Consider the following 16,146-nt stretch of genomic DNA (forward strand, 5'->3'; position numbering starts at 1 on the left):
ACACATCCAAGACCATGCTCTTGAGTTGTAAAAGGGTAGAATGCCTTCTCCAGGTCAGGGATGAGGTCCTGCCCCAAGTGGAGGAGTTTAAGTTTCTCGGGGTCTTGTTCACAAGTGAGGGAAAGATGGAGAGTGAGCTCGACAGGCGGATTGGTGCTGCTTCTGCAATACTGCGGGCTTTGTTCAGATCTGTCATGGTGAAGAGAAAGCTGAGCCAGAAGGCAAAGCTCTCGATTTACCAGTCGTTCTACATTCCTACCTGTGGTCATGAGCTTTGGGTAGCTTTCGGGTACAAGCGGCTGAAATGAGTTTTCTCCGTAGGGTGGCTGGGCTCTCCCTTAGAGATAGGGTGAGAAGCTCGGTCATCCGGGAGGGGCTCAGAATAGACCTGCTGCTCCTCCATAATCGAGGGGAGCCAGTTGAGCTGGCTTGGGCATCTGATAAGTATGCCTTCTGGACGCCTCCCTGGCGAGGTTTTCCGGCCACGTCCAACCGGAGAAGGCCTAAAGGAAGACCCAGGACATGCTGGAGAGATTATGTCTCACAGCTGGTCAGGGAACACCTTAGGATTCCCCCGGAGTAGGTGGCACAAGTGGCTGGGGAGGGCCTCCCTGCTTAGGCTGCTGCCCCCGCGACCCGGTCTACGATAAGCGGCCCGAAAGATAGATGGATGGATGGAATAAAGGAGCTTGCAATCTATCGCTACAAGTTAAACTCTCCCAGAGTTACAAGTTTGGTGTGCCACCCCAAAAAATGTCTCTGACCCCATCTTGGCACCTCTATGAATGATCTTTGGGGGCGTAACTGTTTCTAAAGTTTTTACCACAAACTCAATGAGGACTCTTTTGTTGAGCCCAGTTCAATCACACAGAACAGATGCTAGGCCTACTTTATGAAGACCTACTTTTCTGTTTTCATTTCCCAGTGCCAAAAAACCAAATTGAAACTGAATCGTAACACACATCCCATAATCGGTTTTGCTTTTACAGAAGCACAAAAGCATTTTTTGAATCCCAAACCTAATAAAGCTCTCATGGTCTTTTTTTATTTATTTATTTTTTGCACTCCATAGTGCTAAACTTTTAACTAAACCAACCCAAATATTATGCCAATTCCTAGAATGCAGCATTTTTTTTAAAAAATTGTCTTTTAACAGCTCATAACTAAATTAACATGCTATCTCAACTTTTGCACTCATGAAAAAAAATCCATCTCGAACATTCTTCTCTTAAGGTCAATCTTTCATAGAGGAGAAAAAAAGAAAAACATTTCTCTGTTTATCGAGCAAAGGGTGTCCTTGGTCAACTCTTTTAGGCAGAGATAAGTGTTAACAGAACCGGGGGGGGGGTTCTATTGATGGACCAAAACTGAACTGCCTCAAAGTATTTGGGACATTTTGAGAGACAGAGGTCCAGTTCTCTGCTGCAGCGTTTGAGCTGAGCCACGAGTAAAGCTTTTTTATGGAACTGACTCTTTTCAGGCTCTTACCAAGATGTTCTAAAATATTTAAATGATCACTGGGAGTTTCTCCCATCTGTGGCTCAGAATAAAAGAAGAGGGAGGGGGGGAGGGGGGGGCGTTTTTATGTCAGTCGTTACAATCCCTGAATTAATAGGCGCTGGATAATTAGAGAATTCAGTGCAATAACATTTCCCTCCAGTTTTCTAATCTTGGGTGGCATTGTATGATGCACGATGGTAAAAAATGAGTTAATGTGGCCTGTAATGGTGCAGATGGCTAATGCAAGAGTACTTTTAATTGTGGTAGGATTGTAATTAGAGTCAGAGGAGAATTAAGAGACTGGAAGATCCCGATCCAGGATCAACTGATGTCACAGAGGTCAAGTCACAACGCTGCAGGTAATATTTTATAATCAGTTTAACAATCAGACCTTATTTTAAAGGTCTGGTGAGTGGGATTTACTGCAGGTCCCATTTTGTTTTTTTGTTTTTGTTTTAACATACACTGAAAAATGTTGAGTTTAACCTTCGAATGTTCAGAATGCAGCCTTGCCTCTTCTGAGCACATAACATTTTCAGAGGTCACATTCTTCCTGCTGGCATACTCGGTTTAGGTGACAGCCTCACGGATCACCTCCAAGAAGATCTGCACACCACGGATCTCCTTGTAGATTCACCTGCCTTGCTTCACTTTCCTGTTGACATATACGCATCTTTTATTTATGCAGCGTTGCTGTTTTCTGCCAGAAACTCCAAGAAAATATGCATACCAGCACCATTTTGTTCAAAGTTTATTTCACGTTTAATGTAATTAATTCAATATGAATGAAACAGGTATTGCTTATGCAGGGTATATACAGCAATCCTTAAGTAAAATTTACTACTTTTTAATACTTTTTTTACTACCTTCAGAATTTTTTTAAAACCATCACAACACTAAATTGCAAGTGTTAATCAGCGACCTATTTACACATATTTTAACATACATAACATACAAAAAGAATAGACTTAGAGACTCACTGATGTTGACAACGTATTGCACATATTTATTTTACTTAGAAAATTATCGCGTCAGACCCGTGCCACAACCCGTGCACGCGCATTGGGTCCACAGCGCGCGTGTGAACGGGACTCGCGAGCGAAAATATACATGGCAGCGCGCGCGTGAACGGGACTGGCGAGCGAAAATATACATGGCGAGAGGTCATTTGTGCACTGAGAGGGAGCAAACTGTGTCTGTGAGCGCACAAGGATGTGCACAAGTGACAAACCTGCGTGCGCGCGTTGCCAACGAGCACACGGCAGAGGAAAACGTGCGCGCACGGCAGCCTCTCTGCGCGCTCGGCAGCCTCTGCGCGCTCGGTTTCTAATTCCGCTCGCTCGGCTGCGAGGAGTTTTGGCACTCTGGAGGCGTGGCCTGTGGCAGATCTTCCCTGTCCTCTGATTGGTTAGTTTACCCCGCACTTTACTCTCTACCTATCTATATAAAAAAATCTGAGATTCAGCAGTTGCTGTCATAGCTCAGCTGGGAGAGCGGGTGACTCTCACTCTGGAGGATCCAGGTTCGAGTCCGGCCAAGGAACATCGAGTTGATGTCGTATTATTCTTTCCTAATTCCTGTGATATTATTTTACAGTTGTGACCGTTCAACTGTCATTAAATGTCCGAATGTTTGCTGGGCAGTGTTTTAAAAAGTGCACATAAACTAGATGGTTTTAACCAGGTAAAAATAGACTTGTGGGGTGTAGGTATGTTCAAGTTAAAAAAGTTCTTGCCTCATTAATGTATTGTTTATTTTTTTCAGCATTTAATTGACAAATTATCCTTTCAAATAATTAATTGATGAGTTACATAATTGTCCATTTAGAATTGTTGAATGGACTGAGTCAAGTTTGGTGCACTTTATATATTTCAAAACATGTTTTTTTAATTTTAATTATGCATATAAATAATTTTAATGTTAATTTATTGAAATATTTCTATTTTTTCATTACCTCACCCTTGTTTTGACAAAAACAAGACCTTGCTGGATAATATCACGGAGAAACTATTTGTTCACAGTACATGGCTCAGTGAGGATCTGTAAACCAAAGGAGGAGATGCTCAGAAATCTGTCTGCAGATTGTTACAACCCAGACTGGAAGTGGTGGGCTGTAATAAGAAAGGAGACCAAACAGAGGAGTGGGGGTTCAACAACTGATTTATTTAACCAAAGTAAGGATTTACTAAAACAAGTTAGTGAACAGAAAATGGCCATCTCAAGGTTTTACTCGGATGTCCCTCAGCAGGGTGCAGCACTGTTGAAGGTCATCTGAATGAAAGCTTGATATGCAGCTTCTTTATGAAAGTGTGTAAATATACAGTGTGGTTGCCGTACATATGTTGAGGTTCTCAGACATCAGGCTTCTTTGCCCAGGCCTTCACTAGTGGGCTATTTTAAAAGTTGGTAAGGAGACAAACCACAGCATATAGCTGATTGTTTACAAATGCAAGGAGGGGAATAACAATCAAAAACCTAGTGTTCTTGGACCAGATGAATGGAGCGCTCCACATGCACTCAGAGATGTTATGGCTTCTGTTTCTATAACTTTACATGCAGACATTTGAGGTTTGCCAGAAAGAAAAGCTGGCCTGTACACTTTGCAGGGCACAATGTCATCAATGAAGAAACCCCTGTCTACCATGATGACCATCTCTAGTTGTAGCATTTTCAACACACCAGATTCCCAGGTTGGTCGCTGATAGTTCCAGCATACAGTGCTGAGACAAAGGTCACTGGCCTATGTGGCACAATCCAAATGAGCCTCTTCAGAGTGCAGTTGAACTTGAGGAAAATATATGACTCTGGAAGAGAGGGGAATATGGCCATTGACACCTCAGATCAGTGCAGTCAAGAATTACTGGTGTTTGGGTAGTCCTGAACGTGTTGTGATGCCCCCACCGTCTCATTGGGTTTTCATTTGTGTTTAATTGTGTTTTTCTTCTGTTGTAGGCAGCTGGTTAAGCAGCCTTGGAGGTACCTGGGCTCAGGGTGTGGTGCTGCCTACAAAGCCTACTGTTTTTCTGCTTTCACTGGGTCTCTCCTGTGTGGTGGAGAGTCCTCACTGGCCATTTTCTGTTCACTAACTTGCTTTAGTAAATCCTTACTTTGGTTAAATAAATCAGGTGTTGAACCCCCCACTCCTTTGTTTGGTCTCCTTTCTTATTACAGCCCACCACTTCCAGTCTGGGTTGTAACAATCTGCAGACAGATTTCTGAGCATCTCCTCCTTTGGTATACAGATCCTCACTGAGCCATGTACTGTGAACAAATAGTTTCTCCGTGATATTATCCAGCAAGGTCTTGTTTTTGTCAAAACAAGGGTGAGGTAATGAAAAAATAGAAATATTTCAATAAATTAACATTAAAATTATTTATATGCATAATTAAAATAAAAAAACATGTTTTGAAATATATAAAGTGCACCAAACTTGACTCAGTCCATTCAACAATTCTAAATGGACAATTATGTAACTCATCAATTAATTATTTGAAAGGATAATTTGTCAATTAAATGCTGAAAAAAATAAACAATACATTAATGAGGCAAGAACTTTTTAAACTTGAACATACCTACACCCACAAGTCTATTTTTACCTGGTTAAAACCATCTAGCTTATGTGCACTTTTTAAAACACTGCCCAGCAAACATTCGGACGTTTAATGACAGTTGAACGGTCACAACTGTAAAATAATATCACAGGAATTAGGAAAGAATAATACGACATCAACTCGATGTTCCTTGGCCGGACTCGAACCTGGATCCTCCAGAGTGAGAGTCACCCGCTCTCCCAGCTGAGCTATGACAGCAACTGCTGAATCTCAGATTTTTTTATATAGATAGGTAGAGAGTAAAGTGCGGGGTGAACTAACCAATCAGAGGACAGGGAAGATCTGCCACAGGCCACGCCTCCAGAGTGCCAAAACTCCTCACAGCCGAGCGAGCGAAATTAGAAACCGAGCGCGCAGAGGCTGCCGAGCGCGCAGAGAGGCTGCCGCACGCGCATGTTTTCCTCTGCCGTGTGCTCGTTGGCAACGAGCGCACGCAGGTTTGTCACTTGTGCACATCCTTGTGCGCTCACAGACACAGTTTGCTCCCTCTCAGTGCACAAATGACCTCTCGCCATGTATATTTTCGCTCGCGAGTCCCGTTCACGCGCGCGCTGCCATGTATATTTTCGCTCGCGAGTCCCGCTCACACGCGCACTGTGGACCCAATGCGCGTGCATGGGTTGTGGCACGGGTCTGACGCGATAGAAAATAAGCCAGGCACTTCTGTTCAGCGGTTCAGACAGTTGACCACGAGGCCTGAAATGATGCACAACGACCACTGAATATGACGTCATCATTATGGTAAATGGTAAATGGCCTGTATTTGATATAGCGCCTTCTAGAGTCCTGGAACCCCTCAAGGCGCTTTACAACACAATCAGTCATTCACCCATTCACACACACATTCACACACTGGTGGGGATGAGCTACAATGTAGCCACAGCTGCCCTGGGGCGCACTGACAGAGGTGAGGCTGCCGAGCACTGGCGCCACCGGTCCCTCCGACCACCACCAGCAGGCAACGTGGGTTAAGTGTCTTGCCCAAGGACACAACGACAGCGACAGACTGAGCGGGGCTCGAACCTGCAACCTTCCGATTACGAGGCGAGCACTTAAGTCCTGTGCCACCATCGCCCCCATGTGACCGGATATGCTAAAGTAGGGCTGCTCGATGATGGCAAAAACAATAATCACGATTATTGTGACTGAAATTGAGATCTCGATTATTTAAGACGATTTTTCAGTTTATGTAGATTTTTATTTTTATTTTTTTATTCAGTCATAAAACTGCTCAGGGCACAATCAGGGCAAAAATAAACAAGAAACAAGATGATCACTAAAATAACTCCTGATTCCCAGTATAAAAAGACCAATATACTTATAGCTCATAGTTTATGACCCAAGGGCAATAGACCTTGGTTTAACTCATTTAAGTCTAACCAGTGCAGACCCAAATACCAATATCTTGCAAATACTGACAGCAAGAATTATACAGTGGCATTTATAACAAATACATGCAAATTGCTGTTCACTAAATGTTGCATAGCATTTATTGAGTCATGTCAAGGGTCTGTAGGAGCGTGCACTAGCACCATGTCCTCAGAGAGATTAGTTATTATTTATCAGCGTGAGGAACTTATTTCTACCTTATTTATAAACTATTTATTTACAAGTCCATCAGTTAATGTAATAATTGTCCCAACCACAGCTGCACCCCCACCCCCAACCCGGTCTCACAGCAATCAGGGGCAAGCTGCACGTGTGTTTAGCGCGCCGCACGCGCACATTTAGCCGTTTTTATCGGCTCAGGAGTCCGCAGGTGCGGTGTGTGTGTCACTCACTCTGGTTAATCCAACAGGGAGCCGGCTCCGAGAGCCGTCTTTAGCGACCGACACATCACTACATCATTCCCTTTCCTAATGTCCTGAAGAACGGTCCGGAGTGCAGGCGGAGTGTTTAGCTAACCTGCAGGAAACGTCGACGACAGTTATCCAGAAAGTAGCCAAGGGTTACCAGAGATGTTTCTGAGGTGTTCGCTAGGTACTTTTAAGATTTAAAAAGTCAAGAAGGGGGTCTGAGAAGCTGTTAGAAATAGCGTCAAAGTCGCTAAGTTAACTTGGCAACACCGGGAGGAGCGCTTCATTTGCAACTCAAGGCAGCGCAAGTGGGAGGAGCAAATAATCGGCTTGTTTTGTTTTTATAATCATTCAAAACATTTCATTCGGAATATATTTCTATGTCGATGTTCAGAATACGACATCTGATAGTCTGAAAAAAATAATACCTAATTTGGAAAAAATAATACCTCTGAGACCAAATTTAACACTTTTAATGGCCTTAAATTTGACTATTTTTATTTATCACTTTTTAATACTTTTTAAAACCCCGCGGACACCCTGTTATGACGTATCAGAGAGGTGTTTACGGCTACACATCTGTGCAAAATCATAACTGAAAAGATCCTCCTGAACCAACTGGGAGTCTACATCCCAAGACAACTGAAGACTCTAATGCTTTAAGCCCCTTGGACATGAGGAGCTGCTAAGTCAAAGATCATACACTTTCAATTCAGTTTAATCTGGGCTAAGACACCCAGCTATGACAGAAGTGATACCAGGGCGCCCCACCTTGCAGAACTAAGACCCCACAATGTCATAGAGAGGAACCAACAGGAATGTTGCTGCCTGTTAGATAGATAGATAGATAGATAGATAGATAGATAGATAGATAGATAGATAGATAGATAGATAGATAGATAGATAGATAGATAGATAGATAGATAGATAGATAGATAGATAGATAGATAGATAGATAGATAGATAGATAGATAGATAGATAGATAGATAGATAGATAGATAGATAGATAGATAGATAGATAGATAGATAGATAGATAGATAGATAGATAGATAGATAGATGATAGATAGATAGATATATAGATAGATAGATAGATAGATAGATAGCTAGATAGATAGCTAGATAGATAGCTAGATAGATAGATAGATAGATAGATAGATAGATAGATAGATAGATAGATAGATAGATAGATAGATAGATAGATAGATAGATAGATAGATAGATAGATAGATAGATAGATAGATAGATGATAGATAGATAGATAGATAGATAGATAGATAGATAGATAGATAGATAGATAGATGATAGATAGATAGATAGATAGATAGATAGATAGATAGATAGATAGATAGATAGATAGATAGATAGATAGATAGATAGATAGATAGATAGATAGATAGATAGATAGATAGATAGATGATAGATAGATAGATAGATAGATAGATGATAGATAGATACTACAATCTATACACCTTTAAAGGTGCATTGTATAAGAATTCTACAGTGAAATTATCACAAAGCAGTCTAATGTCCCAATCATGTTGGAAGGAAGATTAAATTAGAGCAGATTTTATTCTCAGCTGGCTGGGGGTTGTCCGTTTTTCTGCTTTTAACAAAAGCAAAGAAGGGACGTAGTTACTGTTTACAGTCTGTGAGCTCATCAGGTTGTTGAGTTTGCACCGAGCTAACGCCACATTGCCGGCATTTGTAATTCAGCACCGGCAGGCAAAGAACTCCAGAGTTGTCTAGAGAGCTGACGCCAGTAAATGGGAGCAACCCAGAAGTTGTAACTCTAAGAAAGCACAGCATCTTTTTGTTTTACTCTAATATCGAGTAGAGCAGGCTAGAGGCTAACGCTGAGCTAACAATGCTAACAGTAAATTAGAAGCAAATAGTCGGCTCTAAAATATCTCAAGCTACTTTGTCTATTACCAACAACTCAATATTACAGTGAAATCTATGTGTGAAGTGAATAATGAGAAAATTGTGGTGTTTTACTTGCTTTTGTAAGTTGTTCATAACTATAACAGCAAGCAAACAGCAATATGGCAAAACTGTGCATCCTCTAATCCTGGACACACAATACGTGAATAAGTGCTCCCTAGCGTAAAACACCCAAAAGTGCCAGTTCCGATCCATAATTATCAAAGCCATGAAATTCATGGAAAGGTAGTGAGATAGTAACTTTTTTCTGCACTATACAAATTAGACCACAGTATTTCATTCTTACATCATTCTTACATATTCCACCTTTAAAAGTATTATTTATTCAGCAATATTTTCCCTTGAAAAACAAATGAATATGTACTTGAAGAGTAGCAACACGATGGCTGTAATGGAAAACATTTGAGAAACATGTCCTTGGCAACAAAAGAGGGAACTAAATTGTACATTTGAGATCAATTTGCAAACACAAGCAGCCTGTGACTATGTCAAGGATGGGATGGACCACTATAGAAATACGCTTGTACTGATTGTGCCGAGATTGGTCTTGATTTTAAAAAAGAAAGTTAACAATAGTCCAAATACAGATGTAAGTTGCAAATCTCCAAGAGCCATTGTAGCAGCGATGTGGCAAATAAAAGGAAACTGGAATAAATAGATGTTGCCTCAGGTATAAAGCCTGCTAATTGGGTAGCACAGTCTGAATACACGAAGGACTAAGATTAAAAAAGAGGCTTGCATCTATAAACAAGAATAGTGACAGGAACATTATTTGGAAATGGGATAAAGTTGCTTCTTTTCTGCAGGATCTGCAAGCAGAAATAATCCTGACTATACCCAAATCTGTTTGATATTCCTCCGGCTCCTGGCCTAAACATTTTACATCCCAATTTGTTCACAATTTACTCTTTTATTTTTCCCAATGCCTTGCCCTTTCTGACTCATGGCAGCTAGATTAACAAATGTTTCAAGACATTTAGGAGTCTCCGTTTTCAGCCATGAGACACTGGCTTAAATTGTGTGAAGTATAAATAACAAACCTTTTTAATAATTAATTTGTTAGGACATTTGCCACAGAGGACTCATAAAGTTAACAGGGTCAAAACTGGTCCAACACAGAACAAGTTCTGGTGTCACAATTGGTAAATCCCTCTCTCCTTCCCTCAAGTTTTATAGTCTCACCATTTCTGCTGCATTCTTTCATTCTCTCTCTCTCTCTCTCTCTCTCTCTCTCTCTCTCTCTCTCTCTCTCTCTCTCTCTCTCTCTCTCTCTCCCCCCTCTCTCTCTCTCTCTCTCTCTCTCTCTCTCTCTCTCTCTCTCTCTCTCTCTCTCTCTCTCTCTCTCCCCCTCTCTCTCTCTCTCTCTCTCTCTCTCTCTCTCTCTCTCTCTCTCTCTCTCTCTCTCTCTCTCTCTCTCTCTCTCTCTCTCTCTCTCTCTCTCTCTCTGTGGGTGTGTGTCCCTTTAGGGTTTCTGCAGCAGTTGAGATAAGAAGCGAGTGTAGGACACAGGAGGATGCTGTTCACAGAAGCTAGGTGATCTTATCTGCTCTCCTTCTCCCTCTTTCTCCGAGCATCCCTCTCTTGTCCTACAGCTTTTTCCTGTTCTCCTTTACCCTTCTTTCTTCTTTTAGTACCTTGCCCTTCCTGCGTCTCTCCACATTGCTCACTCCACCCTCTCTCTCTCACACACACACACACACACACACACACGTTCTCAGATCCCCTCTGTGCTACTGTTGATTTGAATTTGAAGTGATGGGAAACTAAATTGGCAGCATTGACAGCAAAAACAAACAGCTTATCTCTCTCTCTCCTGGGCCAGAATGGGTCCTAGTCAGATACTGGAGTCGCTGCCAGCATCAGACTTGTGACGATGATGATAAATTGAACGTTTGTTGACTGTCACTTTGAATGTGTGAGTATGTGTGTTTTACTGCGTTAGCATCTATGCCTCGTCCATATGTGCTGGAACACACCAACTTTTCAGCTAACATCTCTTTGGGAATCGCCTCGCAGGTTCAAAAACACACATTTCCATGTGCCAAACTGTGTTATGTTGGCATTATTTGTACAGTTGACTAAAGCTGAGGGAACTAATCGTGTGCTGCTCAAAACAAAGTGCAGAAAGACCCATTTTCATCTTGTTGGGGGGTTGTTTGGCTAAGATTTCTATATGTAGACACATTACTGTTTCACACTTTGACTTAGATTCATTGTTATGCTTGAGTGAATCATAAGTGAGTGTTGAGTGGATTCATGAATAAAACATACAAGAGTTTAATGATAGCCAGGTGAAAAGATGATCAGACTTGCTGCAAAATGATTGTTTAAGACTTTAAAATATAATAAATTACACTTTTCTACAGTACTTTTATTCACACGTACCCAATATAACACATATTAGAACATGACAGCTTCATTAAATGTATGTGAGTGTTTAGTTGATGATATTTCCTCACAATCATTTATAAGAACCTTTCTAACTGGATGCCAGCTAACCTCAGCCAAGGCTGTAACTGTAGCAGCAGGAGCGTCTGTTTTTACTAAGTTAGTTTGTGTTTGAAGGTCAGATCGTTTTTAATGTACAGCAGGCATAAAATCTCTGCTCCAGCTAAACCTTCTGTGTACGTGCAGAATAAAGATGCACCAGGGTCAGCTAATTATAAAAGACACGGTGTAAAGTAATGCTTATTTATCCTGTTTAAGTCCTGCTAAGAAATTGCATATTTTAGAGAGTTAAGATGGCAACTTAGGAACAAATTAAGAAGAGTCATGTAAAAGTTTCACCTTCAACATCAATCGTACCATTGGCTTGTGCAGAAGTTGAAACTTGTATCTGCTGATTTTGTTTACAGCATTTATACAAAACAGTAAATGTTGGATAAGTGGGTTGGGATTAAATAAATGCACTGAAAGCTCAGAAAAAATCAGGAGCCTAAACTCACTGTGACATGTTTATTGTCCCAAGAGGGAAAATACACCAAAAAAGTGTAGTAGAAGTGTAAAAGTGTAGTAGAAGTTTTTTACCCTGTTCAGGTATTTGTTGTTTTGCGGGGGGGGTGACATGGATTTTGAAGAAATAGCTGAAATCTACATTAATTATTGTCATTTTGCTTTAAAATAAGATGAAAACTCACAGTTTCTCCTGGTTGAATCAACGTTCAAAACAAATGTTGTAAACCCAAGTTTAAAAAATTCTATAGCTGCAGATTATTCATCATTACTGTAGGCTGTGTGCACTGTATGCATCTTTTCAGTCAAAATGTTGCTCAGCCCTGAAGCAATTGTTTATTTTTATTTTATTGTGAAGCAGAAATTCAGAGTTTTTTCTCAGAGGGTGCCATTCAGAGGTGGAATCACTCCCTTAAGCCCTTTTACCTGTTTCTGTGTTCAGCTGGAAGCTATGTGCACCTCTAGCCAGCCAACAACACATTGTTTTACAATTATTATTCACATGTCATATACAAATGTGTGTGTGTGTGTGTGTGTGTGTGTGTGTGTGTGTGTGTGTGTGTGTGTGTGTGTGTGTGTGTGTGTGTGTGTGTGTGTGTGTGTCATGCGCAGGTCAAGGTATTCCTCATGCTCGGTGACGGACATCTGTACAAAAGCAATTATCTAACGCTGTTGGCTAATGCTGAGCTGTACTCAATTCAAATAAATGGGGTTCTATGGGATGGGGGCAGGCTTAACAACAAAAAAATGTACATAATTTCTATGTTATATCCCAGTGCAAGGTCAGACTATCACTTTTATTGATTTCTAAAAAAAACAAAATCACTCATAATTCCTGAAAGGGAGCAAACTCTGAATTGCTACTTTAAGCAATAATATAATTTTCAATGAACGAGAACTCAGTGAGCGAGAGGTTTTAATAGAAAACATCTGATCTGTTCATTTGCCTGTAGTTTGCTGCTGAAATCCTTTGCATTGTTATGATAGTCTTCATGTTTGTTTTAACTGTTGGATTCCTGTTGATGCAACATTTTGGATAGATTATCTCTTCTTTAAGTCTTTGTTCATATGCTTTGATATCTCAAACCTTTCAGTTTAAAGACTAGCCAGTAGCATTCTGAATCACACAACAAAGCTAACAAGCTTATTAAACAAGGGTGCAATATTAACACTAAGAGTTTTACTAGAACTCAAAACCCTTACCTCAGTGTTTCCCAGTGAGAACTTTGGGTACCACATCATTAATGGAGTGTTTTATTACAAAGGTAGGTCTTTAATCTTTTCTTCCATCAGAACATAAGACAGAAATTCATTTCTGCTATGATTCAACACTGATTCATTTTTGTGACAAAGCTTTAATTCTAGTAAATGTTATTATATATCAGTGGAATAAAGGCTAAATGAAGTAAAATATTTTACCTATGGGCAAATGCATCCAACATCTTTTCACAAGTTGCCTTTCACATAGAAATCCTGTTTGCAAAGTGTCATTTCAAAAGTGCTCAGGTCTTTTATATTTGATTGAACCCTTTGAATCATTTCATGTTCTATGTTCACATTTTCATATAACAGAATATAAAAGACATATTTATTTCTCTAAACTAAACAATTTCCTTTTATGAGTTCTGGATACGTGAGCTATGATGCATGTCTATGCTTCAAACATGCAAGCGAGTGTCGTGCACACAAGTCAGAGGTGTGCATGCACCTCCTGTGGGACAACGCCAGCATGCAGCATTAACACGACAGTCCCTGAGAGGATAAGGAGGTAGCAAAGCTGTCAGTGGCCAGCTCCCACTCCGCTTAATGAGAGAGTGGTCCTTTAATTAAAAACACCAACAGGCTGAGCTCCCCAGTGTCCCACCACCAGGATGACCTGGGGTTAAAGACTGGGAGCAGAGAGGATGGAAGGCGTGCTGCTTCCACATACAGTCCATAGTGCTACTCTAAGGAATAAAGAACCCAGATACCTAAGATGAGTTCTGCTTTTGCCCACTGTTAGTCTAAAGGGAAGGGTTTAGGTGTATTTAATGCTCCCAGAACAAACTGTGGTGCTTCTGCATCTTTGTGCAGCAGAAAACAGTTGGTGGGAGTCAGCATGTTGATATCTGTTACTAAAGGGGAAAAGAATCTTTTTAGAGATTAGGTTTTGGAGGTTGGTACAAAGTTCTGATTGCTGTGCAACTCTGATCTGCTGAAACAGATTTCGCCCAACTCTGATTTCACTGGAAAAATATTACAAACAATAAAATACAACCTTAAGAATTTTCATTGTTGAAATCTAAACTCTAGCATGGAGGACGATTAGCGATGTCGGATTAACGAACCTGAAAAAATGTTACATTTGTAACTGCTGCTTGGCCAGGGTGTGTTTGTATGGCTACTGAAGAGGATTGGGGCCACAGAAAAGAAAAGAAAAACATTTCTGACTTTTTTTCTCAGAAGTCAAAAATCCAAATTCTGAAAGTCAGAATTCTGAGAATCATGTCAGAATTATTTTTTCTTTTTTACAGCAATCCTAATCTTTTGTAGCTGACCAGATCTGCAGGTCTTTAATTGGACCAATGATGCAGAATTTTGGCTGGTTTACTGTGGATTTTTTTAATGCCTCTCTGTAGCCGGCATTAGCTACATGTGCTAAACATAACAAACACTAAATTCTCACATTGGCAATATTTTTGGGGTGTTTTAAATAAAGTTAACAAACGTTTGCATCTCACTGTATACTTTATTGCAAATTTCCTTTGGTGTGGACATTAAAGGGTTTGATGCTCTGCATGAACAACTCTTACTAGAGCTGTTTTAACGTTTGCAGAATAATTATCCCGTGTTGGATTACATTTCTTTGACAGAAGCTAATGGAAGTTAGTTTAAATAAATTATGTGTGTGTGTGTGCGTGCGTGCGTGTGTGTGTGTGCGCGCGCGTGCGTGCGTGCGTGTGTGTGTGTGTGTGTGTATGTGTGTGTGTGTGTGCGCGTGCGTGCGTGCGCGCGAGTGTGTGTGTGTGTGTGCGCGTGCGTGCGTGTGTTCGTGTGTGTGTGTGTGTGTGTGTGTGTGTGTGTGTGTGTGTGTGTGTGTGTGTGTGTGTGTGTGTGTGTGAGGATGGAATGAATTGGGGGATGAGGGGAAACAAGCTTAACACCTGCTGTTCCAGTATGAACTTCAGTGGTGTTGTAACACAGCCGCCTTTCGCGTGGTTGTCTTTGTACGTTGCTTTATTAAACTGTCTAACACTCGAATCATTAGCCTTGATCTGCTGATTGACAGCTTGTCAGCTCTGACAGCAGCGTGTGCCTCACTGTCAACGGGGGGTGGCGAGGAAACAGCTTCCGCATTCCCCCATGGCTTTGTCATCTTTTGCATCTTCCTCCTTCCCCCTCCCACATGTCAACCCAGGTGCTAACAAAACGGAGGATTGTGGGTAGTCTTGGAGCATCTGGAGTAGGGAGGGATGGAGCAATGAAGGGAGGAGAGGGTTTCTAAAGCTGTGAGCCTGCCTATCCCTGTCACAACTGCCAGGAGAGTGCGATGGACAAATGGATAACTGCTATTTCAGACTGCCAGGATGAAAGCTTCGTCAGATTTGATGTGTCGATTCGAGCTAAACCGTTCTCGCACATACACACACACACACACACACACACACACACAGTGCACAAACCGTCACGCACTGATGGAGTTTTCGGTCCCACTTGTTCCACTTTTGAAATTTGTACACACAGAAACATTCTGTTTGTTGAGTCATTAAAATGAAGTTAACAAACAAACAAATGAGAATTCTCTGTGCGTCTGTGTGGACAGGGCTCCAGAGCTCTGGCTGCAGGCCTTCGTGTGTGTGTGTGTGTGTGTGTGTGTGTGTGTGTGTGTGTGTGTGTGTGTGTGTGTGTGTGTGTGTGTGTGTGTGTGTGTGTGTGTGTGTGTGTGTGTGTGTGTGTGTGCGTGCGTGCGTGTGTGTGTGTGTGTGTGTGTGTGTGTGTGTGTGTGTGTGTGTGTGTGTGTGTGTGTGTGTGTGTGCATGTGCTATATTTGATTATATCCTGATCATCCCTGCAGCTGTCTGCCTTAGCTGTCTCTCCTTGTCTGTCCCCATTTCACATAACATAATCATGTCTCTCTGTTCTTCCTTTTCCTGTCCTTTCAGGCTGTGCCTTCCTCACCTACTGTGCCAGAGAGTCGGCCCTGAAAGCCCAGAATGCGCTGCATGAGCAGAAGACCCTGCCAGGAGTAAGTCATACACAGAACAACGTCGCACAAACACATCTCAGACTCTCTCAGTGACAAATAATGCTTATTCAAGAAAATAAATATTTCGATTCAAGATGGAATCTCCATCTTTGCTGA

General features: G+C 41.3%; 1 protein-coding gene across 11 annotated transcripts in view; it reads left to right on the plus strand.

Annotated features, from left to right (window-relative positions):
* celf4 (CUGBP, Elav-like family member 4) overlaps positions 1-16,146 on the plus strand; it is a 130,894-nt gene that overhangs the window by 21,919 nt on the left and 92,829 nt on the right. For all 11 annotated transcript variants that reach the window (XM_015959390.3, XM_015959396.3, XM_015959392.3 and 8 more), the window contains exon 2: positions 15,947-16,029. In XM_015959390.3, the coding sequence (XP_015814876.1) occupies positions 15,947-16,029 (83 nt within the window). The remainder of the gene's footprint in view (positions 1-15,946; positions 16,030-16,146) is intronic.

The sequence above is a fragment of the Nothobranchius furzeri genome, chromosome 3 (genome assembly GCF_043380555.1).
Source record: "Nothobranchius furzeri strain GRZ-AD chromosome 3, NfurGRZ-RIMD1, whole genome shotgun sequence".
Taxonomy (NCBI): Eukaryota; Metazoa; Chordata; class Actinopteri; order Cyprinodontiformes; family Nothobranchiidae; genus Nothobranchius; species Nothobranchius furzeri.